Source organism: Amorphotheca resinae (assembly GCF_003019875.1).
Source record: "Amorphotheca resinae ATCC 22711 unplaced genomic scaffold M430scaffold_9, whole genome shotgun sequence".
NCBI classification, from domain to species: Eukaryota; Fungi; Ascomycota; class Leotiomycetes; order Helotiales; family Amorphothecaceae; genus Amorphotheca; species Amorphotheca resinae.
The window spans coordinates 856,093-883,087 of record NW_020194479.1 but is presented as its reverse complement, the minus strand read 5'-3'; the positions used below and the strand labels follow the sequence as shown (position 1 = coordinate 883,087).

Sequence of the window (26,995 nt, the reverse complement as noted above, 5' to 3'; positions counted from 1 at the left end):
CATCCGATACTCACATCCCATGGTGGCAAGGTTGTGTGTAAGTAAATCTTTTTTGCAAGCTTTATTCCTAGGTAGCTAGACCCTTCCGTAGATCTGACCAGCTGCGCCTTCGCCCCGTCCGAGATACAAATCAACTGATATGTATGAGTACCACTTATTGACCGAGCCACGCCTTCCATTGCACGAAAAACAGAAAAGAAGGAGAAAGGGAAAAGCAAAAAAGGGAAAGAGATCTCGCGCAGATGATAAGAACCGGGTCCATGCTCCCTCTCCTTGCAGCAGAACGCCGATGATAGATGAAAGAAGTGAGAAGTCACAAAGCTAGGACCTGTCCAGCTGGCTTCACGAGAGTCGAAATCTTGCAGTAGTACAATGATGTGGTATCAAATCCCAAATCCCCTGTATTCATGCACGAACCTCCTTGGAGACGAAATCCCAGAGCATCTTGACCAAATTGTCCGGGAGGGTGTATAAATCGACGTGAAACTCGCCCTCTGTGGAAAGGTTAGATCTCCAATTCTAGAGCACACATGGAGCTACTCACGATCGATGTCGTTCTTGGTGTATGTCTCCTCGGTCTTGTTATCATGTATCATCTGCACCACATGCAGCAGATCATCCTCGTTCAACTTGACCAAGCCGTCTGCCAGCTTCTCCATATCGATAGCGCCAGCGGTCCGCTTCCTCTTCTTCTCCGCGTCGGTCTTCTTTCGTGCGCCATTCTCATCACCTGGGACAGGGCCAGTCTCGCGAAGCAGGTTGATCAGCGCAGCGCTCGGGTTCTTGAAGGTGATCTGGTGCTTTGCTTCGTAGCGGGGCTTCGCAAAATTGAGATCGTGGACGAGCGTATGCTTGCCACCCTTCTCCGTAGTGTACAGGTCAATTGTCATGTCGAACTCTCCCCAACCTTCATTTTCGCAGCGGAACGGAGGTTCGGTGAATGCTACGCAAGATCGACGAGTTAGTGGATAGTGAGGAAGACAACGCTGGGGGAGGAAATGCTAACTCTGAATAGGGTTGACGAAGGAAGGGTGCAAGTTGTAGGTGACCTTTGTGAAACAGTTCGCCGGCTTCTCGTTCCCAGCTTCGTCTAGCAAGAAGACCTCAATGTTCCACGACTTCATTGGGAAGCCCTCCACCTCCGAGGGCTTATCACTGAAGAGTGAGTGTCAGCGCATGATTCAACACGTCACGGATGAATGAGGGAGGGAACGAGGAGGAAGACTGGGCGTACATGTTTCGCTGTTCCGTGATGAATTTCACGTTACGTTTGATCTGCGGAGTATTCAATCAGCTTTCGATCTCCTCATCTTCGGGTGTCTCCGAGATTCTCAAGCTTTGGAGAGCAAGCTTTACTCACATCCGCGACCATGATGAAGTATTTGCGCTTGGCAGAGAACGAAGGTTGTAGGCGGCGGTTGGGGGATTGTGAAAGCGTTCGGAACGTGAAAGGTTGCGAGGCGCGACGTCAAATGATCGCGGTGGTAAGGTAGTGGGGTCGGGTCACCGTTACCTGGCCGCGTTTCGTTCCCTTGGGGTTCAATAGAGTTCGGGGCTAAAAGGTAATTGCTAGCCGTTCCTGGATTGCCACGTGATTCTGCTTTAGAAAAAAAAAGGAGTGAATTGGAATCGCCATATAGGTAGGTAGGAGTTTGACAAGAAAGTTACGCAGTGGAATGGAAAGAATCGAGTGGCCGGCGAGTCTATCAAGGGGAGATAGATGCACTCTAACTTAAAAGGAAACCACAACTGGCTCCAAGCTGGCTTCAAAGGACAAAATCACAGCACTCACTCAAAGAGCAGGACGGGGGACAAAGAGGGACTTGTATTTAGTCTAACTACGATCTCATGCCATAGCCTCGAAATCGAGGACTATATTCAAAGGCTTCCATTGTCCTCCACCACCATCAGATCTATGGTTCCGCTCCAGATCAAGGCCGAGACCGCCAGGATGTCAGGGCTCAATACTCGAGGAGTGTCACAAACATGCTTTCTTTCGAATGCATTCGCGTAAGGGGTTGACGATTATGGGCAAGGAATTTCGTGCAAAAGGGGCTTCGTGACTTTCGTGAGTGTGGGGTTGGGGCTGTGATTGAATCCGCGTGGAGAGAAGGGAAAGGCGCTTGGGACGAGCGGCGATTACGACGTCGCGAACAGCGGCTCGTTCTCTTGCTGGGCCTTGATGAAAGCATCCTTGAAGAGGTTTGCATCTAGATATGGTATTAGCCTCCTGTAGATACTGGATAAGGGAAGAAACTTACTCTCGGAGTTTGCAAATCGGATAGCAAGAGTTTGTGCCTCGGGCTCGCCCTCACTGACATCAGCGGCAGCGTTCCACACCCAACTTCTGTCACTGCCAACATTGGGGGAGAGCTTCATGTCGGGAACAACTGCCAGATGATTAGCGCAAGAACAAAATTTTTACCAGAGCCCGTCTCAACATACTGTAGTGGTTGGCACAGACCTTCAAGGTCTTGTCTCTTCGCATGACCAATCTCGTCTTGCCGTTCTCCTTGTGCTTCAACAGTCTGACGTCGCCAGTGCCACGCTCCTTCCACTCATTAGACTCGCGGACGAACTTGAACAGCTTTGCGCGCATCTTGAAGGTCTGTTCCTCGAGCTCCTCGTTGGTCTTGACCTCGACTTTCTCAGTGAGGCGGATGACGGGCTCGAAGTGGACATCCTCGGACTCGGGGGCTTCCTCCTGCACACACACAAACAGTCAGCATCGACCACTATCTCTCAGTCTCTCTTGTGGGTAGGGTTCAATATACCTCGGGGTTCTCCTCAGCAGCGGCAGCCTTCTGGGCCTTTGCGGATCCGGAGTTGTCGCCACGGTCTTCATCCTCTTCCTTTTTCTCCTTCTTGGCACCCCCACCAAACATAGAGAACACATTGTCGGAGACGGCGCTGGCTGCGCCGCTGGTCTCCTCGGTCACAGTCTAATTAATATCATTGTCAGCATGTGAGCCATCTACCAAGGGAAGTGAGGGAGAGGGAGATCCAGTACGCATCTCGCAGACTGGGGGTACATACCGCGGCGGGGGCTTCGCTCGCAGCCTCGTCTTTTTGAGGGGTCGTGGCAACCTCTGTCTCACCGGTTGCTAGCTCGGTCTCAGAGGTAGCGGGGGGCGCGTCGGCCTTGGGTTCGGTGCTTGCATCCGCCATTCTGCTGGATGTGGTCTCGGGGTGTGTAGGAATGTTTTTCGCGTTGGGGAGAGTGTGTGATGACCGTAAGGGACTGTAGTCTGGCGGGATGGTCAGGTAATGCAAGTTGGTAGGCAGACGAGACCCCCCCCCCCTCTTATTTGTTGTTGTGGACGTTTGCGGTGGAACTACTAAGCGAATTTTCTAATCTAGCGCCTCGCGCCTATCGCTGCCCCTGACGACTTTCTGCTGAACACGTCTTTCTGATATTTCAACACTTTACTCCACTTTTCAATATTCCTTTTTGGGATATGAATATTCATTACATAGACACGGCACGCACTCCTGCAGATATGTTATAGTTCTTGCCCTAGGTATGCCGCAGCCGGGAATCGGGTTCAAGCTACCCCATAAATTTCACAACCGCCGTCTCACCCAGTCTATATAATTCAACAGACAAAAAGCTTATGAAGGGTATGTTGCAATACGTAAAAGACTATGACACCGTATACACCAGTGTCCATTGCCCAAGCCAGTCCAGTGGCGATGATGAAGTGGAATCCTCGAAATTACTCCCTCCCTCAGGCCGCCGCTGGATCCATATCCCATCCATACCCTGCTCAATCAGCAACTCCAAACCTGGAAACGAAGTCCCCTCAACCCGATTTATCAAAGCAAACAAGAAACATGCCGTACTCCCAAACCTATCCATGTATCAAATCCTAACTAAGTACGCGGTTTCCTTCCACCCTTCTTAGCTGCTCGAGCTTCTTTCTTTGCAGACTTCTTGGCAGCTCGTGGTGTTTGCTTCCTCTCTCCCGGATAAGCCTGAGACTTTTTCGAACCCGTCGCTCTGCTACGAAGTGCCTCAGCAGCACGTTCTTGGTATTCACGGTGCTCTTCATCTTTTCCTTGAAGTTTCAGCCATAGAAGCTTGGATTGCACCTGGGCCTTCAATAGTCCACTATTGATGGGTTCTCTGAGGTCTTCCAAGGACTGAAACTTTTTGGACAGCTTGGCTTCGGCTTTGGCAAACTGGATGCCAAGCTCCTTGGAAAGGATAGCACTGCGTTTGGCAGCCTCAAGAGATATTGACTTTGCTAAGTCTGTAAGGTGTGCAGTAGTAACGGCTGCATGCTCTGTGGCCGCTCTTCTCGCCTCTTCCATGTGGACGAAGGTAGATCGAGAGCGAGCATGCGAATCCTCGACCATCTTTTCCACCATAGTGCGCATTTTATCAAACATCTTTGTGTCGATTAAAGCGACGTCTTCCTCAAACAGAGATGACAACTTATCCAGAATGCTCTGCCATGTCTGAGCTATGGTTGTCCCAAAGTCTACCTGGAATATCTCATTAACTCGCGGCTTCTTCGTGGTAATAATGGAGATGTTGAGAACACCGTAGGCTTCGTTCTTGGGTAACAAGAGAACAATCCCATCGTTGGAACTGTAGGCTCGCTCGGTATCTACACTCACGTTACCGCGAGTAATGTTCACGGACAATGCTTCCTTGGTAAGCCAGCTAAGCTTCGTCGCTGACGCAATGCGAATCAAGATCTCTCTATCTCCCAAGATCTCAGCAGAACAGAGGGATTGATTGGCAGGCTTGCCCCGATCTTGGACTGCTGGTGTCAACTTCCCTATTTCCATTGAAGGCAGCACGGCAAGACTATTCGATCCTTGAGAAGGGGCATGGGTGACTGTTATTGTCCGCGTAGAGGTCTTAAACACAGCGGGAGTTGATGTGACGCTCATTACCGGGGTAGGCGGGGTCGATGAGCTTGTAGAGATTGGCACGGCTGACATTACCTTACTATTAATTGATATTGCTGGGCTGGAGGAAAATCGGTAAATCGGAAGGCCGGTAAATACAGCAGTAAAGACACTTAGAAGGAGCAGACCGACTGGTAGGAGCGCTCTCCATTCTGCACCACTCCGGTTGCGAATGAAACTGGCACTATCGCTGATGCTATGCGGTGTCTTCTCTAGGTCTTGAGAATCGACAAGTGTAATTTGAGGCTTCTTTGACGGGCCTGGAGGATTTGAGATCTCGAGCGGTTCGTGGAGGCCAGTTATATATGCCAGGTTTCGATTCATCTGTCTCGCGTCGATATTCAAGAAAGAAGCCAAGTCTATAGGTAAGCGACGATGAATTATGTTTCCTTTGCCGTTGGAGTCTCGTGATTCCAAGCACATATGGATCGAGTGTTGATCGAGTGACATACATTGGCCTCTGTCGAACAATTGCTTGTGTGATATAACGATAGAAGGCACACCGTGACGACCCATGAATTTCCTGGCGACAGTTGCGGTACGTCGTGTTTCGAGATCGTCATTATCAGAACAGTAGAAGATTGCTACATGAGGAAGCTCCCAGTGTGGCTCGACAATAAACCCTTGTCCGTCGGGGACCGAGTGGTAGGAGAAGTTACCATCGAGGGTTACTTTTATAACATCAGGCCTCTCAGGAGTATCCTCGTATTTCAGGCTCTGCGCCAAAATGCAATCCTCGACCTTGATCTGGTAGCCAGACGAATACATAAGCTCAATCTCAGGGGTCCGCTCGGAGCCAAATGCTGATACTGGAACGACGTTGTAGATCTGAGAAGCAGAGTGACGCAGATGTTGTGCTCGGTTCCCACTGTCGACTGATGCTGTGACAGAACTGGCAACCTTATGGATGATGTCCTGCTTTGCGGAATGGCTGCCCACGTAAAGGATGCGTAGAGGATCTCGGGTGGATAGGCCTTGCTTGGTCATAGTCTGGCGAATAGTGACAGCAAGGCGTTTTGGTGGGTTTTGCAACGTCATTCCTTTGAGAGCACTGGCCGTCTGCTGCTCGTTGAGATCAGCGATCGTGTGCTTGACGGAGACGGTCTCAGCCCCAAGGTTGAACGGCTCTTCAAACTCGATGGACTGAACGAGTGGTTTATCGAGATCTTCGGGCACGAATGCAGAGCTCTGCCCTATCGTAGGAGTGCTGAAAAGATGTTCGTCGTTATCATCGAGGCCAGAGAAGTGGTGAGCATCGGAGGTTCCGGGGCCATCGTCCTCTCCGCTCTCGTCACCACTCTGGGTATCTGCGAGGCTGGCCACATCATCTGGACGACCGAAATCGGTCGAGGCAACCGATTCCGTGGCATTATCATCTCGGCTGTCCTCGTCTGTATCGACAAACTCATAGGAAAACCCGCCGAGGCTATTCTCGTCAGAGGGAGCCTCGCTGGGGGCCGACATGGTGGCGGCGGGAAGTTTTCGAACCCAGTTGCTGATCCTCTCGTCTGCAACGGGAGCGGGGAGTCGCAGCTGAATCTCAGAGGTATCCGGGGTTGGTGTTGTGCGATGCGGAAAAGGTGGGTGCTGGCTTTGTGATTCCATGCCGTTAGCTTTGTCGGGTCATGGTATGTCCCAAGAGGACGACGTTGAGTGCAGAGCGAGGGCGGTAACGGTAGGAGCGAGGAGGGTAGAGCAGAGTGGAGTGGGAGGAGACGAGAGAATCTTACTTGCGAGACTCGATATGTGGGTGCGAAGAAAGTAGTTACTTGCGGGAAGCTCCCGGGAAACGTCGTCACTGACTGAACCGTTCGTTGCCTACGGGACTGCGTCAGAAGCCGGGGGGCGACTGATGCGGGTTAACGCTGGAAGCGCGAGGAACAAGAGACTGGCTGAAAGGAGGTCGAGAGAAGACAGGAGACGTGGCAGATAGGAGAAGGAGATGGAGGTTGGAGGGAGTTGAAGGGATGGAGAAGAATGGAGGAGAATGGAGGAGGAGTTGTCGTCGTTGTCTGTCGCTGAGGAGGGGTGTCATACTGTACCTACGTAGGGAGGGGCCTCGCCGCCTAATCCAGTAAGGCGGCCCGCGCTACGGTGGAATCAGGCAAGGTAGCAGCGCGATAACGGCTGGAGGTACGATAAGATACTGATATTTATTCTCTGCGCAGATAGATATTTATCCCAGAGATGATTCCACTATTCGATATCTATACTCTAGCCAACTATATCTACCTAGATCTCCTCCTCTCAAGCCCTGTGATTTTTTCGACAAAGGAAGAAGTGTCCAGCGGGTTCAGCAAGAGGCTAGGCATGCCACTTGTCACTCTAATAGGTTCATGCAGTGATGGTTCATTAATGACTTATCATCACATAGGCGGAGGAGATCTCGAATAATGCATTGAGGACAGAAGGGTAAGCTGCCGAACTCCATGTTCTTCTAGAAACTTGATATCACTTAAAATAAATAAAACATGAACTCAATAAACACGAACGAATATGCTGCTGTGAGGCTAATCTAATCGTACTCCTACAGCCAATCCATTTTCCAACCAGACTGTTCCCCACTCGCTCCCCTGTCCGCCATTCTATATACCAAATTGAAGATTGAGGCAATGATTTCTCCATCTATTCCGCAACCCAGACCGCCGCCATTCCCATCCCGGTACCGACACACATGCTCGTGACCCCGATCTTCTCCCCTCTCCTCCTCAGCTCGTACAGTAACGTGCTGACCTGCCGAGCACCGGTACAGCCAAGCGGGTGGCCAAAGGCAATTGCACCGCCCTTGGGATTGATCTTCTTCGGGTCCAAGCCCAGCTCGTTCGCGCACCATACGCACTGCGAAGCAAACGCCTCGTTGATCTCAAAGATATCCACATCGTCCTTGTTGATCCCCGTCTTCTCAAAGACCTTGGGGATGGCGGCCCAGGGGCCGATACCCATCAGCAGGGGAGCGACACCCGCTACTGACGCGGCGACATATTTGCCAAGGATGGTCTGCCCCAGCTTCTCAGCCGTTGAGCGCTTCATGAGAAGAACAGCTGCTGCACCGTCGGAGATCTGGCTGGCATTTCCGGCATGGATGGAGCCGTCCTTTGCAAAAGCTGGCTTGATCTTGGCCAAGCTCTCGGCAGTGATGCCAGGTCGGACCCCGTCATCTTTCGAGACAGTTATCTCCTTGACATCGCCAGTGTTCGGGTCCTCCCACTTCACCGTCAAGGGAGCGATCTCCTCATTGAAGAGACCAGCTTCTTGTGCCTTGAGGGCTTTTTGGTAGGAGGAGGCCGCGAAGGCATCCTGAACTGTGCGGGGGATGTTCTTGTCCTTGGCCATCTTTTCCGAGAGGACGCCCATGGGTACCTTGCAGTTCTTGGCTTCAGGATGCGAATCTAAGAGTTCGGAAAATTCAGTAACGGCACCGGGTCTAATTAGCACGTATTAGTAGAGTCTTCTCGCGCATGGTGAAGTGGTTGGCTGTGCATACCCGTATTGTGAACTCATGCTCTCGACACCAGCACCGATACCAATATCGATCATGCCCGACTGAATAGCATTGGCAATATCGACACAGGCCTGCAGACCAGACGAGCACTGTCTGTTTAAGCTCCTAACCGCCGCAGTGACTGGGAACCCAGCCGCCAGCGCCGCAGCACGGAACTCAGTCGCCCCGCCACCAGGGGCGAGGACCGAGCCCACCGCGATGTCCTCGACCAACGCCGGGTCAATCTTCGAGCGGTCGAGGAGAGCCTTAAAGGCTCCCACAAGCAGATCCGCCGCAGCAGTGTCCTTGAATCCTCCTCGGCCGCCCTTTGTGAATGCCGTTCGAAGACATGCCGTCACGACAATCTGCGAAAAGCTGGTTAGTCAAATGCGCGCGTGGAATGGCTAAAGGAGGGGAGGCTCACATCGTCGGGGTTCTTCTGTAAGAGCGCAGCGCGCGCGCTGTCACCTTCTGTAGGTGTGATACCACTCTTCGAACCTGCAAGATGGCCAGAGACCTGCCCAAGCCGTTTCTGAGCTGTAGCGAACGTCACGTCAGCCTCGCTCACCCTCCTGAAAATGTGTGGGAACTCCTCACCTGCAGACATGATGGCGATGTGTGAATGAGAGATGGCAATCAATCTATCAGACGGTAAATCTATGATTGATTTTGAAGAGGGAGTTGGACGATAATTATATTGTTATATCACGAGGAGGACGGTAGTTCTAAGTTGCCTCGACGGTCCTCAAAATGAGCCGAGGCAGGCTGCTGATTGGCCGCAGCCACATGTCACATTTCACATGCGAATTCGGGAATCCGGGGAAGTTCCAAAAGCCGGCCAATGAAAGTGGGGCTTACGTCACGCGATGCGAGGAGGGAAAAGGGACCTTGGGATTTGCATGTGCAAAGTGCTGCAGGCAAGAAGGGCCCAAGGAATGATGATAGGCAGGTAGGTCAAGAATAGCCTCATTCTTTGACTCTACGCAAAATACGTTTCTTTTAATCCCAGCTAATTAGTCCTGAGCAAGAAATGGATCCGAGATAATTGAAGATACCCTGAGCTGCCGCACTGCTTGCATTTGAGCCATGTGTATTTGATATTTATTTTCCCATTCATTATTATTTTCTTAAGGTGCCCATTCACTTGGTGGGTATTAAACTAACCTATTCTACAATGCTGAGGTTATCGGCACGAACGTGAACAACTCGCTCAACACTCCTAAACTCCCTCCCATCCATCATCATCATCATTAATTGGAAGAAATTAGGCATCGTTCTCCTGTGTCTGCGTGCTCTCTTCGGCCTCCTCGGCCTCTTCGGTCTCCTCAAGCACCCAGCCCCTACTCATCTGGACTGCTTGCTCCCACTTCCTGAACATAGCCGCACTCTTCTTCTTGTTCACCTTCGGATAGAAAATAGTCCTATCTTCCCTGTTGATCTGCTTCAGCTCGTCAAGCTCCTTCCAGGTGCCTACTGCAAACCCTGCAGCAATGGCGGCGCCGAGGGCTGTCGTCTCCCTCATCAGAGGTCTGTCGACGGGGATGCCGATGATATCTGCTTGTGTTTGCATGGTCAAGTTCGAGGTGGACATGCCACCATCGACTGCAAGACCTTCCAGTTTGTGTCCGGAGTCTTTCTCCATCGCGTCCAAGATAGCCTTGGTTTGGAAGCAGGTCGCCTCAATGGTGGCGCGGGCGATGTGGCCTCGTTGTGTGTGTTGTGTGATGCCAACTAGTTACTTATATCAGTTATATATCCTCAAAGGTTAGAAAGTCCAGGGAAAACTTACACAATGTTCCCTTTGCGTCGTCAATCCAGTAAGGAGCGAACAGACCACTGAAAGCAGTCACAAAGACGACGCCCCCATTATCTTCAACGCTCTCCGCCAACTCGGTAATCTTGCTCGAGTGTTTGATGAACCCCATGTTGTTCATCAAGAATTTCACTCCGGATCCAGCAACCGCCACGCTTCCCTCCAAAGCGTAGGCTGGTTTCCGTCCGCCGCCAAAATCGTAGGCAACAGTAGCAAGGAGCCCGTACTTCGAGATCACTGGCTTCTCACCGACGTTGTAGAGTAAGAAGCAGCCCGTGCCATAGGTGTTCTTAGCCTCGCCCGGGTTGAAGCCACACTGGCCGACCAGCGCTGCCGATTGATCACCGAGACAGCCCGTGATCTTGATGCCCTTTAGGGGGCCGGATGCCAGCGCGCCGAAGGCATCCTTGTCGGATGAAGGGACAATCTTGGGGAGAGTGATGTTCTTCCTGTCGAGCTTGAAAAAGTCGAGCAGCTTATCATCATACTGGAGCGTGTGCAGATTCATGAACATGGTTCGGGAGGCGTTGGTGGTGTCTGTCACGTGGACACCTCCCTCTTTCCCACCATTCAGCTTGTATATCAACCAGGTGTCGACGGTCCCGAAAGAGCATCTGCCTTCATCATAGGCCTTCCTGACTGCTTCTACGTTTTCGTAGAGCCACAGGAATTTGACGCTTGCGGGGTAGGTGGAGAGCGGCAGACCGCACAGTTGTGGCAACTCATCTGCGCCTTTGCGCTTCTTGAGCTCGCGGACGATGCCCGTGGTGCGAGTATCGGGCCAGACGATGGCGTTATATAAGGGCTTGCCGGTGTTGGTATCCCAGCAGATGATCGTTTCTCGCTGGTTCGTGATACCAATGGCTTTGATGTTGGACTTGGTGTAGCCCAGGTCGAAGAACCGCTCTGTCGCCTTCTCAATGCACTCTTCGACGGTAGCAGCTAATTCCTCTGGATCGTGTTCATGCCACCTGCGAAAGCAACATTAGCCTCAGAGAAGCGGCGCAGAGGTTTGATGGATGGCTTACCCTGACTGCGGAAACTGGTTGCGAAATTCAATCTGGTGGCTCGCAACGGGGTTCCCTTCCCCATTGAAGATGAGGAAGCGCGAAGAGGTGGTTCCGCAATCTATGCTGCCAATGAACCATTTTGACTCCAGCTCCTCCTGGGTCTCTGAGATGCCGTTGGGGAGATGCTCCTCCTGGGACTCTACGATGGGGATGGTGATATGCTCAACATGTTTTGATTCGAAGGGTGAGCCGAAGGGCGAGTCGAATGACTTGAAGACCTCAGCGCGAGGGGTTGGGAGTCCAAAAGGCATTGAATCCATTGTGTGGTGGTGATAGAGGACGAGGTGAAGCTGGAGCGAGGAGGAAGGGAGGCAGAGAAAGGGACAGAGGGGAAGTGGGACCGGGGTTGGCAATGACGCCAATGAGGCCCGCGTCACCACGGATGAGGGTGGCAAACTGGGTCGGGGGTGGGTCTTGGGCAAGATATTCAAGAGCCGAGGAGGGATTGACAAGATGACGGGCCTGAGCAGGGATGATGATGGATGAGACTGTATGGATGGATGGGACTTGATGGCAGAGAGGGTCTGATGGGGGATGGATAATGGGAGAGCAGTTGGTTCTTTTGGGGGGGTGGGGTTGGGGGTTGATGAGAAGAGAGGGGAAGGGCGCGAGGGGGGATGGACAGTTGAGAGAGAGGAGAGAGTTGAGGAGGAGAGAGGAGAAGAGAAGAGGAGAGGAAAATGGAAGAGGGGGGAGAGAGGGGAAGAGCAGCTTTTGTACAAGAAAATGGGGATAACGAGAGGGGGGGGGAAGAGGAGGAGGCGAGAAGAAGGGGGACGAATGGAAGAATAAGTAGGTAGGTAATAGAGTTGGGTAGTTGGGTAAGGTAGTAGTAGTTGGTAAGTAGTAGCTAAGGTAAGTCGTAGTATTAATCGTAGTCGTAGTCGTAGTCCCTCCCGTAGTCGTGTGAGCTGGAGCGGCGGGCGGGGAGGGGAGGGGGAGGGGAAGGGAGCGAGGACGAAAGGCGAAAGGCGAAAAAGGCGAGGGGGGCAACGATGTGAGTAGTGGAAAAATGGGGAAAAAGGGAAAAAAAGGGCAGCAGAAACAAGTTACGGCGATGACATCGTGCAAGGGGCGGGCCCGACGAGAGGGAGGATCAACAGGCGTGCATATGCGCTACTGGGCGAGGGACGACTGGGTATTGGGGAATTGGGGATCTGGAAGCTGGAAGATGGAAACCGAGGAGTGGATGATCCGGATCTGGGTGTGGAAGCTACGCTGCTACGGGGATGTAAGGCTGGGAGGTGTTTATGGGAGATGGGAGATGGCAACAGTGAGGAATTCCCACCGTCAACCCCACGGATGAATGCCACTCTGGACGAGAGAATAACAATACTACTACTCACAAATAATACTACTCAGAAATAACAATATAATCATCACCATCAATAACAATACCCAAAGAATCAAAATAAAAACCAAATAATAATAATAAACCCTGCAAATGATATATAAATAACCCCCCGACAGAAATCGACCTGCCATGTGACCCTCCGGTCTGGGCCCCTCGCCACGCCTTCGGAAGCCGGTGCCAGTCTGGATGGGCCGGCCGTGGCGGTGCGCAGGTCCACAACACCATGGCCCATGGGCAAATATCGATATCTCATCCATCTCCAGACCTCCATGGTTTATGATTACCTAGGTATGATTATGATTATTCTGATTATTCTGCACTCTACACCGACGGCTGCTAAGGGGACTATCGGGCACTACGGCCCAAAGGTGCTACTGTTCTGGGCCAAGTCAGACCTGCTAAGTTGGTTTAGAGCTATACTCACATACTTGAATAAGGCCTTGGATAATACCTACTTGACTACTTACTTGCACCAGCTGCAAGGGATCTCGCTCAAAACCCACCCGCCCGCTGCACGACCCGCGGCACTACTCTAGTACTCGTAGTCTAACAGTCTAACTCCTGAGCTACAGAAGACTACAGAAGAGACTACACACGGACATCGACCCGGCTGACCGTCGATAAGTCGTCCGGACCACGCCCCAGCCATCCTCCCGGTCCGAGTAAGCTTTCGCAAGCGCTCGGCTTACCTTCCAAACCTCCCAATCTCCCAATCCTCCCCCCATCGAAACGCCACAGCACAACATCGTCAAAAAAGAAAAAGGAAAAAGGTTCGAGGCCTTGTCCCCGACTCCCCCGCGAGTCCCTGCGCGCCAGAATACGATGGCTGAAACTTGCCTGGTCCATGGTCTGGTTAACTTTCTCTGCCCGCGTGATGCTGCTGCCCCATTATAAGACCCATTGTAAGACCCATTATTCTGGAATTAGACGTGAATCCTTTGCCCATTCTTATTGCATTACTGCTGTCGTGGACTCGTGGACTCTCGTGGGTTATCAAATTTCAGATATCAGGATGCGACTGTGCTACGGGCGTTGGGCATTGCATCTCCGGCCCTTGAGGGAGCTCGGTCCGGCGCTCTGCATCCGCGCTCATGGCTTCAACCACTCTCATCTCTCAATTCGAGTCTCATGATGATGGCTTCTTTTTTTTTCTTTTCCTTTCTCTTCCTTTCCGCTCCCTCTCACTCCTCCGCTCCCTCTCGCTCCCCCCCCTTTTCCCTCCCAAAATAGTACAATGGCCATCTTGTGATCTCTTTAGCCAACTCGGAGCCCCCCCCCCCCTTTCCCCTGCTACCCGCCTCTCTGGTCCGAACACACTCAATCTCGCATCTTGACTATTATTTCTTTGATCCCTAATCCTGTCTCACTCCTTGTAGTAGTAGTACTCATTCATGCAAGGTACACACACCGTTCTTTATTCATCACGGCTACTGTGCTACACTACTATCGCAATCTCCAATTTCATCGTGTCGACCCGGCCCCCCCGCGCTGTCACCCACTCCCCCCTTCTCTCCTCCTCCTCCGCCTTTCTCTCCCTCCCACCTCTCTCTCTCTCCTCCATCTTTCTTCCTCATCATTCCTGTCTGCGCCGTTTGCGCTGTCGTCGTCTCTCCTCGTGTTTGACTTCCTTAAAGTCATCCATCATGTTGCGTTTCCTCTCTTTGTTAATCACCCTATCAAAGACAAATCCCGGTCTCGTTCTTCTAATCTCACATTCCGAATCCTCTGAATCCTCCGAGGACGCTGAATACTGAAGACCGGTCGCCGCTGTTGTCTCCGCTCTACATTCCTTCTCTCTCTGGATCTGAAGGCGCACCGCTCTCCGTCTGCGCTCCTCAAACTTCCTCATCCGACTCTTCGGGAAGTCATCCGTCATGATTCTCTTCCTCTCTCTCCCAGACACCGGATCAGTGACGCATCCCGGCTTGGGTCTAGGTCGGGGCGTCAACTCCTCTGTGTCTGTCGACAAATCGTCGGCTGTGTATCTACGAGGGGCGTAGATACCGGTCGGCTTCTCGCGGGAGCGGACCGGGAGAGGCGTGCGCGAGGGACTACTTGTAGTGCATCCCTCGTGCTGAGGTGGGCTAGGCGTTGGCGTTGGATCTGGAGTCGCCAGCGCCGCCGCGGCCTCGGGCGTCTGTGGTCGCAGTGGCAGCGCGGCCAGAGCGGGAGGGATCCTCTTTATGGCCTCGGATGGGCCGTAGACAATTTTGGAAACCTCCCGGGGAGGGGTCATGATTGCGGCAATCATTCTTGAAAAGCAAGCTGTTAGACACAAAGTCCAAATCGATGAAGTTTTCTAAAGCGCGACAAGTGTCGATACGTGGAATCTACAATCTGACTTACTTTGGTAATGTTGTCATTTTCTACTTGAAAGCTTGGTGCTTGTTGATACGGTTTAGGAAGATGTGCAGATATTGCGAGAAGTATCTCTCGCTCTCACGAATAAGGATCTCGATTTTTGAGAAGTCTGTTACAGGTGAGTACATATCCTCCTAGCAGATATGGATAATGGCAAAACTACGTACCGTAAAGGTAATCAACTACTATTGTCAAAGTAATTAAGCGTTGTGAAAGGTTTCGTTTTGTTTCGTTGTTGATGGGTGGTTTTTGATGGATGATTGTGGATAGCTCTGGTATGTTACGAGAAGTATCCTCTCGTTATGTTATGGTGAATAGGAATCTCAAGTTTTGAGAATTCTGTTACTAGTAAGTTTCTATTCCCTTAGCAGATGTACAAAGCTACTTACTATCACAGTAATCAATTACAATTACCAAAGTAAGTTAAACGTTGTGAAAGTTTTCGTTTCGTTGTTAATGGGTAGTTCTTGATGGATGGATGATTGTGGATAGCGGGTTCTTCTTGATGGATGTTTGTTCGTGGACGATTGTCGATGATTGTTAAAACGATAGTATAAGATTTCAAGAACTGGGCAAACCTCCAATATTTTAAACAAACCGCAAATCCAGTCAATCTTTGGAACGCTCGTCTCCAGAACCGTATTTTGCACAGTCGGAATCACAATACAACATACCTTTATGGCCTCTCTCTCTTAGCCGCCTGTCAAGGTAAGGCGGTAAGGTAGGTAAGTATCATTGTAACTTTGTAATAACTTCCTGTATTCCCTTCCCCCCTACCTGCCTATCTACCTATTATCTGGTTTTTTACCCTCTTATTTTTCTTCTTTCCTTCCTACCTACCTCCCCAACCCACCTTTCTCTCTCTCTCCCTCCCCCTCCTCCAAAAGACCAAACAAAACCCCCCAAAAATCATTTTCCACAAGACATCCTCCCAAGTCATCTATCTATCTACACAAACCCAAAAAGTTCCGACCCAGTCATAAACGACAAAGAGTCATAACATAACCTTGACGGCCATCCGAACCAAGTTTTGATGGGTACTGATCCATGGATTGCTTCCTTCCTCTTTTCTTAATGGGGGGATGGAAAATAGGTAGGTATGTTGGTTGTTCTTTGGTTCGAGGTTCGAGAGGAGGGAATAGGAAGGAAGGAAGGAGGATTGATTTGCCTTTCTTTCTTTCTTTCTTCCTCTTCGCGAAAAGCATAATAAAACAAAAAGAAAAAGAAAAAGAACAAAAGAGAGAGTCGATACATCAACCGACCACCTGAAGTTCATGCTACGTATTACCCAAGGTAGATACCTATGTGCGTTGTGTTTATAGCGTGGGACGTTTGCGAGATATAGGTATATAAGGTACCTTGGTAAGTTTCGAGGGGAGGTCAAAAGAAGGAGAGGGGGGTTGTTAAGCGCGGTCAGGAGAGTTTATCCGAGGGGGTGTATATCCGATTGGAATGGACGATATACATATACGCAGGTATTATCAAACAGTTCTCGGGTAGACAACCTCGTGTCTTCAATAATGCCATCTCTTTCGAATCTACCTAATTTAATCTACCTACCTATTCTCCCCTTCCTTCTTTCTCTTTCTCTTTCACTTTTGTTTGGATTACCCCGTACCCATACCGATAAATACCGAGAACCCATCCAAGAGCGCCAGACTCCCAACACCTAAGCTACCCCCTTCCCCACTAACACCAGATTCGCGACATTCATGATCGCCATAACCAGCCAGATCAAGACCGCGAAGATCGTCGTCACCCAGTGATTTCTCATCTTGACGTCCGCCTGCTCGCCCGCCTCAGGGACATCAGCCGCGCCATCGAACGACGCTCCAATCGCATCCTCGTCATCGCCTGCCCCGGCGCCGGCCGCTGTGGCCCGGACCGTCATGTACTTGTTCCTGCTGGTGAAGTAGACCAGCGGCGCCGAGACGAAAGGCAGGATCACGCTGAGCGCCACTTGCGTCCCGTTCAGCGCGGCGGTGAGACCGTCGCGCCCCACGGCGCCGGCGATGATGATGCTGGGCATGATGCTGATGCTCCGCGTGATGAGTCTCCGGAGCCAGGGGGCTATGGTCCAGTTGAGGGCCCCTTCGGATACCATCTGTCCTGCGATGGTGCAGACGACTCCCGCGCTGATGCCGGATAGCAGGAGCGCGAGGGCGAAGATGGTCCCAGCAGCTGGGGCAAGACTCGACGAGAGCAGGTGGTAGATACCGAAGAGATCGGCATCGCTGGCTGAGGGTGTGTTTGAGAGAGAAGCACCTGCCACTATCAAGATGGAGCTGTTAACAAAAAGAGCAAATGTAAAGAGCGAGAGCGCCAGCTCAGCTACGGAGTACTTGAGACAAAATTTAATCGCTTGAACAGATGGAAAGTAAGGTTGCTTTTCGGAGCTGGACGGGTCTATTGAAGATTCAAAGAGACCAGCTTTGATATCATAATCTTGTAAACGTGCCTGGACAATACCGCTGCCCAGATAGAGACTGTGTGGCATGACTGTTGCGCCGAGGATACCGCAGGCTTGATAGAGACTATAAAGTTCAAAAAGGTCAGCAATCTGCAAGAGGATTCAGGAGTCCTACGAGAGGGGAGGGCTACCCCTGGGATTGCACAAGGGCCGACGATGGAACATATCCGCGAAAGACCTCCCCAACAGTTGCGTCCTTGATCAAAGACAATTGGATGCAGAAGCATATGACAACTCCCAAAACTAGAGCGACAACAAACATCTCGAATGCTCGGAGACCCTTCATGGACCCATTTGGGCGGTAGAAGATCAGTATCAGCAGGACGTCGACAATAGAAAGGGCGCATCCCGCTACGAGGGGAATTTTGGGGATCAGGAGGTTGATTGCGATGGCGGTGCCAATCTATGACCGGCGAGTCAGCAACCAACTCATCCAGACTGAGACAGAGTAGTGGAGTTTGATATATAAGCGTAAGGCATCTTTACCCTCAAGGTAATCCGAACTTTGGAGGGTAAATCATGTCTCAGGACGCGCAATCAATCTGGGGGAGGGAGCCCCGTGGGGGATTCTTACCACCTCGGCAATATCTGTTGCAATGATCTGTATCTAGTCAGTGATGTAAACTAAGGCAGAACCAGAATGACTTACAGCGGCCTCAGCCATTAGGTAGAGAACAATATTCAGCCATTTCGGGAGAAACTCTTTGCACGCTTCGGCAAGGTTAAAACCGGTGACACTGCCAAGCTTGATGCAGAGACTCTGCAGGAAGATAGCAAAGATGTTCGACATCAGCACAATAAAGAGCAGCCGGAACCTGTACGAAGCACCCGCAGCCACATCTGTAGAATAGTTCCCCGGGTCGATATAAGCCACGGAGACCTTCACAAGGGGCCAACGGTTAACTTTTGCTTCCTTGGAGTGGTGGGAGCGGAAAGAGACTTGCCATAAATCCTGGGCCAACGAACTTGGCAAAAGTCTTGACAACATCACGCACCCTGCCAGGGTACTCCCTCAAGACACGGAAGCCCTTGAACCCCCCAGGAGGCCCTCCCTCACGATTGAACGGTTCGTTCACGTGAGCCTCCTCCCCCTCGCTGGTGCCCACCACGGCGGGCTTCTCCTTTCGAGACTTTGCATCGTCCCCAGGGTCGTCTTCAGTGACATGCTCAATCGAATTCAACCTCCTCAGAACTCTGGCATTTGCGATGCCGTTCAAATCCTGCCTTGTGGTGAGAGCCGGAGCCAGCGCATTTGGGTTCTGGTTCATGCCATCCCCCTCAGGGCAGTGGACGGGCGACGGGCAGTTCATGGCGGGAGGTGGGGTGCGGGAGGGAGGTTGGGAAGCCCCACGTCGCGTGCGTGATGCTGGGTATCGCCAAATGCAACGTTCAACTCCAGCGATGCGATGCAACAGAAACAGAGAAGAAGAGCCCGGCCAGGTATGCTCGATCGATGAGACCTGGAGAATCCGGGGTATGCGGAGTATATGGATTCTGGATCTCTTATATTATATTCTCTCCATGGGCAGGGCTGGTTGTCGTCTCTGCCCGTAGTGACGCGGTTTTTCCCGCTGGTGCTTCTACAATGACATACCATGCGTAAAAGCGGCGCGAGAAAGAAGATCCTCGAAATCCGAATGCTCCAAGTCAACCAATCCACCATCAACCATCAACTGTTGACCATTGACTATTGACGGCCTGACCAGAGAAACTCGTCCTGAAACTCGTTGCGTGTCTGAACAAGCAGATGCCACGTACTGTGCATTTCTTGGTATTTGGGCATCTTCCTTCACAGCTTTCGGGTTCAGCCCGACATCATCCTTTTATTAACGACCCATTTCTTGTAATTACTATAATTGGCTAAAATCACCTCACGCGCATGAGCATGACGAAGAATTGACCCGACAAGGTGTGTATCATTAGAGTTGATTTGCTCGACCAAGCCGGCGAGAGGCCATCTGCGATATACAGTACATTTTTCCACTTGCAATTTCCCCTCCCCTACATCGTAGGTAACAAGTCCCTCCTGAGGAAAATCAAAACGCCGCCATCCATGCAACGCCGGGCAGACTATGATCGCGGAATAGACATCACCATTATCGGTGTAACAGCCTCCCCAATCTTCTACTTCGGCTCCGACAGGTCGAGCCATGCGTAGGCCCGCTGCAAGGCTCGTTTCTCTCTTCCATCATCCTCAAGAACTGTGATCCAATCCCGGATCTGGATACCCACGCCCTTTTCCTTATCCTCTCTCCAGGTTCCCAGTCTTCTCGCCCCATCAGATGTCAGTCTCTCGGGCGCTGCGCTTACAGCTGCACCGGATGGTGTACCAGGCAAACCTTGTGTCTGGAGTCTACCCGGCGTGCTCGCTCCGCTTCCAGAACCACCACCACCGGTCATCCAGGAGTATTTCTTCTTGCCAAACAGTCCGCTCCCACCCCCCAAGAACTGTGCAGTTGTTACATTAGCAGCAGCGTGACTGGCCGCTTCATTGACCTTTGCCTCTGCCTTCTTCTTCTGCTCTTTCTTGGTTGGCGCCTTCTCAGGCAATTCGGGTGCAACCGAGCCTGGTGTTCCTGGAACCGCGGAGCTCTGTCGTGGGGTAGCCTCCCCTGACTGGCGAGCTTGTCGCTTTCGAAGTCGAGCTTCCTCGAATTCGCGTTCCTGGAGAGCAGCTCGGCGTAAGGCGCTTACAACTTCATTGCTATATCTAACGGGTGCCTTTGTACCTTCAGATGCAGTAGTCATTTTATTTGCCGAGGAAAGGGAAGCTGAGCCTGCAATAGAATTAGTTCAGTACCAGAATTGGCAAGGAGCGAAGCGTACGCTTGAGTGGGTTGGTAGGTGGGCTGACGGCGCTCTCCCAACCACTTCTCGAAGCACCATCAGCGACAACACTAGCGCCCGCAGCATTACTTGGAGCTGCAACATCTGCCCACTCATCTGGGATGAGACCATGAGATCCCGACTGCCGTTCTTTAGCAAGTCTCGTCGCATCTTCAAGCAGGCCTCGTAGGCGATGCTTTGTTGCAATCGACATGAGAGCAAGCTGGTCAACCAATAGTGAATCGTATGGAATGAAGATACCATTAGTATTCGTGATAGATCCATCTGGTCCAACAGCTGTCTGGATTTTGACCGTGGGTGATGGAAAGTCTCCGGGCAACTTCATTGTACCCATCTTACCATTGGCATCTGTATTCAGGCCTATGCCGTTCTCCCGAGCTATCTTCTCCATTTTCTTATGCACGGTGCCGACAATTAGAAACGGATTGTTCAATTCGCGCTGTCTTGAGACAGCCAGGTTATGAGCCGCATCTCTCCAAGCCTTATCTGCTGCCTTCGCGTGATACTCGTCCTGAGTCTTGGTGTTTGGCGCTTCTGCTTTTGCATTTGCAGGACCGGCCCCATAGAATGACGCTTCATCTGCAGGCGGGAACTGGGTAAAGCTATGACTGGCCGATATGTTGCCCGACTGGGAGCCCGTCTGTTGTGAGTTGAAGGAGGTATTGTACATCTGGAAAGTATACTGCTCCTCCTCTCGCAGATCGATGCCTGTGCCACCCAACACATCCATCGGGTCGACCCCATCTTCTTTAGGTTTTTCGGCTGGTTTGGAAGGAGGACCCATCGTCCCTGCGCCTTGCGGTGGCATCATGTAGTTGTTGTAATTTGCTTGAGGAGTTGCTGGATTCGGGTTTGGAAAGTTGAGTGGGCTTGGGCTTCCCAGATTTTGGTTGTTGGGTGGAGGCTGTGGAAGGTTTATAGTAGGAGTCGTGTTCCCGTTTGAGTAGGGTGTATTGTAGACATTCGGCGGAAGCTGAATGTTTGTAAAGTGAGGAGATTCGCCAGTGGATGGAGGACCAGATGCAGCAGGACTCATCGCATACGGCGACTGAACGTATGGAGTCTCTGGTTGCGAGGGAGGGTTAGGAGACAAACGTTGCCGCTTGTTGGGAGGCAGCTGGAACTGCTGCGGCGTCCCAGGAGACGGCGACGTCTGCGGAGGAGAAAAGGGCCGTTGAGGCATTGGAAACTGCTGCTGAGGTTGCGCCATGGTGCTAGGTGGTGATGATGAGAGTCCTGGGTTCGTGCTTGTCTTAATGATGCGCGGGCACAAAGCCGAACGCGCTCGGCCAAGGAACTCGACCCATGTGCTGGTCCAAACCTCTAAGACAAATACCGACAAGGAGCGCCTTAGGATCTTGTTCGTCGGTACTTTGTTGAGCTTCCGCAGCGTTATGTCGCGAGTTGGTCGTTGGGCATGAGATCGAAAAATGTCCTGAGAGCGGTTCCCCTTCGACGACCCGGGTCGGTCACGTGAATACGATGCTAGCTCGAGAAATTAATTACCCGTCGCGTCCCCCTGGTCTTCGTTGACCTTGACAACTTGCGACAGACACGTCTTCTCAACCCTAGCTTCTCTTGAACATATCACAATTACGCGGACTGATAATACATTAAGGAGTTACTGCGAATGCTATAACACCCTGCTGATGGAAATACTGCCAAGGACTGGCCTAGAGACAACGGCCCTGATCCAAGGCAGTTAAGGTCAGGCACTGTTAAGACGCGGAAACCATCATGGCCTCAAAGCGCAAGGCCGCAGCGATGGCTGCTGTAGATGAGGAGCCAGTAGACCCAGCTGATGAGCTCATGTTTCTTTGTCTTGGAGGTGGTAATGAAGTCGGTAGATCCTGTCATATTCTCCAGTACAAAGGCAAGACTGTCATGGTGAGTCAAGCATCATATTCATCCCATTCCAATCTTTGCTAGAACCTTTTCTGACCGGCCGTTTTCTGATAGCTTGATGCTGGAATGCACCCTGGATATGATGGGCTTGCTGCTCTCCCTTTCTACGATGATTTCGACTTGAGCACTGTCGATGTGCTGTTGATCAGCCAGTAAGCGTCCCTTATATTGTGTCATCTGCGCTTTAGTCTTTACGAAGGGAGATCTGTTGGTCCTATTTCATATATCGTATGCCTCATATCACAATTATTCATGGGTCTCCTTTCTTAGAGAGTCTATTTCTGGCCCGATTTCCTTCCTGCAGACTATCATGTATACGAGAATCAATACAAAACATTTATCACGCATCGGATGCATGTCTTGATTCTGTGAAAATGATACAACCTGCATACGGCGTTGTACATAGAGCTTCTCATGCCCCTTTGGCGATGCAATCAGGCTGCTCAGTCAGGACGTTACTGACCGCTTCATCCAAAGTTTCCACATCGACCATGCAGCTTCACTTCCATATGTATTGGCGAAGACCAATTTCAAAGGCAGGGTCTTTATGACACATCCAACGAAAGCCATCTACAAATGGCTCATCCAGGACAGCGTTCGAGTCGGTGGAGCATCCTCAAATCCAACCTCACAACCCGTGTACACGGAAGCAGATCATTTGTCTACATTCCCCCAAATCGAAGCGATCGACTACCACACTACACATACCATCTCATCCATACGAATTACCCCTTACCCGGCAGGCCATGTCCTCGGTGCTGCTATGTTTCTTATCGAGATCGCCGGACTCAAGATCTTTTTCACGGGAGACTATTCTCGAGAAGATGATAGACATCTAGTCTCAGCCGAGGTGCCCAAGGGTATCAAGATTGACGTATTAATCACGGAATCAACGTACGGCATAGCATCTCATATTCCCCGTCTTGAGCGAGAGCAGGCGCTCATGAAATCTATCACCGGCATTTTAAACCGCGGTGGTCGGGTGTTAATGCCTGTTTTTGCTCTTGGACGAGCTCAAGAGCTCCTTCTAATCCTGGACGAGTACTGGGGCCGCCACCCGGAATACCAAAAGATACCCATCTACTATGCTAGTAATCTCGCACGCAAATGTATGCTGGTATACCAGACATATGTTGGAGCTATGAACGACAACATCAAGCGACTATTCCGAGAGCGAATGGCAGAAGCGGAAGCCTCATCAAATAGTGCTGGCAAAGGTGGACCGTGGGACTTCAAATACATTCGATCCTTGAAGAATCTTGATCGATTTGATGATGTTGGAAGCTGTGTCATGCTTGCAAGTCCTGGTATGATGCAAAATGGTGTTAGCAGGGAACTTCTCGAGCGATGGGCCCCAAGCGATAAGAATGGAGTTATTATAACTGGTTATAGTGTTGAGGGCACAATGGCAAAGTCGATAATGCAGGAGCCTGATCAAATACCAGCTGTCATGTCTCGTAGTACTGCTGGGGCGAGACGTGCGCCAGGAGGAGACAACGAGAAAGTCATGATTCCCAGGAGATGTAGTGTCCAAGAGTTCTCGTTCGCAGCACATGTCGACGGCACAGAGAACAGAGAATTCATCGAGGAAGTGGCAGCTCCGGTGGTGGTATGTTTGCCAGCTGATTATTCGGAGCGAGGCTAATGAGAAGCAGATTCTCGTTCACGGCGAGCAGCATAATATGATGCGCTTGAAGTCGAAACTTCTTTCCCTCAACGCAGACAAAACCTCGAAGGTAAAGGTTTTCAGCCCACGTAACTGCGAAGAGCTGCGAATTCCTTTCAAGGCCGATAAGACGGCCAAAGTTGTTGGCAAGCTGGCCTCTATTCCTCCTCCTATGAGCTCCGAGGATGGTCAAGCGCAACTCATAACTGGTGTGCTGGTGCAGAATGATTTTAAAATGTCTCTAATGGCACCAGAAGATCTAAGAGAGTATGCTGGATTGACGACAACGAGCATAACTTGCAAGCAACGCATGACTCTCAGTGCTGCGGGAATTGATCTGATCAAATGGGCATTAGAAGGCACGTTTGGCAGCATCGAAGAACTACCCGAGAGCAAGAGCGAGACTAAGAATGAGAATGAGAGCATGAAGAATGGTGATAGTCACATGAATGGCACATCTGAGGATGCAGATGAAGAAATATCGAGTCAGTCGACAGCATATCTGGTAATGGGCTGCGTCACCGTTCGCTACCGTGGTAGTGGTGATGTGGAGCTTGAATGGGAAGGCAATATGCTCAATGATGGTATTGCTGACGCTGTTATGGCTGTTCTGTTCTCGGTGGAAAGCAGTCCAGCGGCTGTTAAACGTACGATGCCCCATCTCCAACCAACTCAGAAACGAAACTAATAAGCCACATAGAATCCTCGAGCAAACATTCCCACTCTCATACACTTCCCGCTAGAAATCCTCACGCGAATCTTTCACCTGCTGAGCGTCTGGAGCGCCTATTCATGTTCTTAGAAGCGCAGTTTGGTCCAGATAACCTTAATCCTATCGCCATCCCCAAAATTACCACCAAAAGATTACCCACGCCCGGGTCGCCTTCAACCATCAAGGATGAAGGGGAAGGTGAAACCGAAGGCTCTGAAGATGGAGACAAAGAACTCGAGGCGTTGCAAAGGCAGGAGATTGAGAGACTACACAAGATCGGTATCCCAGTGCCAGGGGTGGAGATCAAGGTCGATAAGATGGTAGCTAAGGTCTGGCTAGAGGATTTGGAGGTTGAATGTACGAATCGGGTGTTTGCAGAAAGGGTTCGTGCGGTCGTAGAGAGGGCAGTGGAAGTCACGGCACCATTATGGGCATGATACTTTGTAGAAAACTTGTAAACATTTGACGAGCGATTACGAGCTTGCTTGTTCCTGATCTAAAAGGCCCTGCATCCTAGCTTGATCACCATAGTTCACGCGTCTTCTTGCAATAAAAAGAACAAACATGTAATATCCCCCAACACCTTAACGACCAAGGCACGCAGCCTGTTGAAAGAAAAAGAGCCACTATGTGAAACTCCCAACACCTTGACGTAATTATTGACGTGCACGCCGTGTTGTAAGAAACGAAAGAAAGCAACCCTGCTAAAGCCCCGATCTAAGAACGCTGCTGATGCTTGCAAGGAAACCTGATGTTGTAGGAACCACCTGCTAATCTCACATACATGGCAGTCCCAGAGCTGCTACGAGACCCCATATACAGGTGAATACAGCAATGAACACTGAAGCACCAAGTATAACTCCACGAGGAGTCCCACGTAGCAGACTTGTCAAGCAGATCACAACAAGGCCGACAGTTATAATACCTCCGGCGATCGCAGTCAATGTGGCTGCTGTACAAGAATTGTTTATCTTACGTCGATTGATAGAGCCCTTAGAGGAGAGCTTGGTCTGATCTTTTGAGACAAAGCCCTTCAAATATTTGAAGAGATCACCAAGGAAATTGTCACGTCTTGATCCTGCATCCGACTTCTTTGCTGACACAGTAGCAGAGACCAGAGCGGTGCATGGTGCCAGTATCTGTTCAGCAGCCCAAAAGCACAGACCAGTAGCAGTGGATTCTGGGCCGACAGGAGAGATCGTAGGGAGGGTCATGGTGAGGGTGGCAGGAGGCATCGTGGCGGTTTTCGTAACGGGAGCAGGGGTGACGAAGACCGTAGTAGTAGAGAGATCGAACTGCAAACCATTAGTCACGACTTCATATATTACAAGATACTTTGGAGCTTACTTCACCAAGGCAAGAGCCCGTATCATTCATGACCGAAGAGTTGGCAATGGTAGGAAAGATTGGAGAAGGGATGATAGACAAAGATAGCATAGTCGAGCCATCCTTGAAAAGACCACTACCGACGGTCGAGACATTGGTAGCAGTTTGAACGTTTTGAGCTCCGACAAGGACTGAGACTCTGTTAGCGGCGTCTTTCAAGGTAAAACATACGTTACATACGGGACACGAGCGCCACAAGGGCAATGCTCAAGAGAGTCTTCATATTCGTCGTCGTGGGGCTGGTGAAATGATTCTCTAAGATCTTGTCAACTAAGCGCGCGTTTACTTTATGTAACTGGGGATAGAGTCAATTCGGGGTATCCGGAGATCAGCCACTCTCTCTCTGCAAGACTAACAAGGAGATTCTTCATGAAAGATACCCTGATCTAGACTGATCACAGTAGAGTGCGTAGATGGAGGAACAAGTGAAGGAGTTGGCAGACACAAGTCTGGTGATAGAGATGAGGTGGTAAATCTGGGACCTTGATCGAGAGTTGAGGCTATAACGTACCTGCAGATGTGTAGCTTACTACACTGAAAGATCAGGGAGAAAGACAAGTAGCTGTGTACTACTATGCCCGTGGGACGATGAATATGGAAGAGTTCGGATGAGTGTGTTGTATGGACGTAGATGTTGTTTTGGTTTCGAGACCGTGGAGTAGAGGGAGATCCTACGAGGATGTTTTGTTGTGGTACGGCCCACGAGGCGAGGCAACGAAAGGGGTCGAGGAAGGCGTCGAAACGGGCGTACGCCAAGGACTGTTTGAGGGAAACAACTCTTATGGTACACAATAGCATCAGTGATAAAGAGGATCAATGAATCAACGTGCTATTCGTTAAGAAGAAGAAGAAAAAGAGAGTTGGGTCGGCGTTGTATGTCAATTCGTGGAGTGTGCTGCTTTAACCGCTTCGGATCGATTGTACTAGGCCTGGCCTCGAATATTATCAACTTCAATTAGGTATCTCATGGATATCGACGGATCGTTTACTCGACTGCGAGCCCAATCTAC

The 26,995-nt window shown here is 50.9% G+C and overlaps 10 protein-coding genes across 10 annotated transcripts; 1 reads left to right on the top strand and 9 right to left on the bottom strand.

Annotated features, from left to right (window-relative positions):
* Nucleotides 1-21: 21 nt before the first annotated feature.
* On the bottom strand, nt 22-3,168 carry M430DRAFT_68183 (hypothetical protein; the record flags this gene model as incomplete). The annotated part of the gene is made up of 9 exons (XM_024869332.1): nt 22-494; nt 545-943; nt 1,007-1,155; nt 1,235-1,275; nt 2,152-2,210; nt 2,262-2,390; nt 2,446-2,704; nt 2,775-2,942; nt 3,037-3,168. The coding sequence occupies 9 exons, from the start codon at nt 3,166-3,168 to the stop codon at nt 406-408; spliced, it is 1,425 nt and encodes a 474-aa protein (XP_024719035.1). The 3' UTR covers nt 22-405.
* Nucleotides 3,169-3,873: 705 nt separating this feature from the next.
* Nucleotides 3,874-6,384, bottom strand: M430DRAFT_105247 (hypothetical protein; the record flags this gene model as incomplete). The annotated part of the gene is made up of 1 exon (XM_024860990.1): nt 3,874-6,384. One exon carries the CDS (start codon nt 6,382-6,384, stop codon nt 3,874-3,876), a length of 2,511 nt encoding a protein of 836 aa, XP_024719034.1.
* Nucleotides 6,385-7,323: 939 nt separating this feature from the next.
* M430DRAFT_68181 (hypothetical protein) lies at nt 7,324-9,100 on the bottom strand. The gene is made up of 4 exons (XM_024869331.1): nt 8,999-9,100; nt 8,826-8,938; nt 8,405-8,766; nt 7,324-8,344 (listed from the first exon to the last, which is right to left on the bottom strand). Exons 1-4 carry the CDS (start codon nt 9,006-9,008, stop codon nt 7,546-7,548), a joined length of 1,284 nt encoding a protein of 427 aa, XP_024719033.1. The 5' UTR covers nt 9,009-9,100; the 3' UTR covers nt 7,324-7,545.
* A 465-nt stretch (nt 9,101-9,565) lies between these two features.
* Nucleotides 9,566-11,544, bottom strand: M430DRAFT_52222 (hypothetical protein; the record flags this gene model as incomplete). Its single annotated transcript, XM_024868284.1, has 4 exons — nt 9,566-9,610; nt 9,735-10,132; nt 10,191-11,185; nt 11,243-11,544. The coding sequence occupies 4 exons, from the start codon at nt 11,542-11,544 to the stop codon at nt 9,566-9,568; spliced, it is 1,740 nt and encodes a 579-aa protein (XP_024719032.1).
* A 2,667-nt stretch (nt 11,545-14,211) lies between these two features.
* Nucleotides 14,212-14,965, bottom strand: M430DRAFT_60205 (hypothetical protein; the record flags this gene model as incomplete). Its single annotated transcript, XM_024868848.1, has 1 exon — nt 14,212-14,965. The coding sequence occupies exon 1, from the start codon at nt 14,887-14,889 to the stop codon at nt 14,212-14,214; it is 678 nt and encodes a 225-aa protein (XP_024719031.1). The 5' UTR covers nt 14,890-14,965.
* Nucleotides 14,966-15,987: 1,022 nt separating this feature from the next.
* On the bottom strand, nt 15,988-16,390 carry M430DRAFT_263930 (hypothetical protein). The gene has a single exon (XM_024865386.1). The coding sequence runs from the start codon at nt 16,273-16,275 to the stop codon at nt 15,994-15,996; it is 282 nt and encodes a 93-aa protein (XP_024719030.1). The 5' UTR covers nt 16,276-16,390; the 3' UTR covers nt 15,988-15,993.
* Nucleotides 16,391-16,668: 278 nt separating this feature from the next.
* On the bottom strand, nt 16,669-18,779 carry M430DRAFT_52221 (hypothetical protein; the record flags this gene model as incomplete). The annotated part of the gene is made up of 5 exons (XM_024868283.1): nt 16,669-17,533; nt 17,601-17,872; nt 18,044-18,070; nt 18,119-18,349; nt 18,414-18,779. The coding sequence occupies 5 exons, from the start codon at nt 18,777-18,779 to the stop codon at nt 16,669-16,671; spliced, it is 1,761 nt and encodes a 586-aa protein (XP_024719029.1).
* Nucleotides 18,780-19,303: 524 nt separating this feature from the next.
* On the bottom strand, nt 19,304-22,127 carry M430DRAFT_68177 (hypothetical protein; the record flags this gene model as incomplete). The annotated part of the gene is made up of 3 exons (XM_024869330.1): nt 19,304-20,198; nt 20,296-21,418; nt 22,050-22,127. The coding sequence occupies 3 exons, from the start codon at nt 22,125-22,127 to the stop codon at nt 19,594-19,596; spliced, it is 1,806 nt and encodes a 601-aa protein (XP_024719028.1). The 3' UTR covers nt 19,304-19,593.
* Nucleotides 21,856-25,177, top strand: M430DRAFT_124890 (hypothetical protein). Its single transcript, XM_024861934.1, has 5 exons — nt 21,856-22,203; nt 22,276-22,373; nt 22,699-23,830; nt 23,877-24,534; nt 24,588-25,177. Exons 1-5 carry the CDS (start codon nt 22,054-22,056, stop codon nt 25,034-25,036), a joined length of 2,487 nt encoding a protein of 828 aa, XP_024719027.1. The 5' UTR covers nt 21,856-22,053; the 3' UTR covers nt 25,037-25,177.
* A 3-nt stretch (nt 25,178-25,180) lies between these two features.
* On the bottom strand, nt 25,181-26,208 carry M430DRAFT_60201 (hypothetical protein; the record flags this gene model as incomplete). Its single annotated transcript, XM_024868847.1, has 3 exons — nt 25,181-25,894; nt 25,947-26,116; nt 26,166-26,208. 3 exons carry the CDS (start codon nt 26,206-26,208, stop codon nt 25,376-25,378), a joined length of 732 nt encoding a protein of 243 aa, XP_024719026.1. The 3' UTR covers nt 25,181-25,375.
* Between the last annotated feature and the right edge of the window lie 787 nt (nt 26,209-26,995).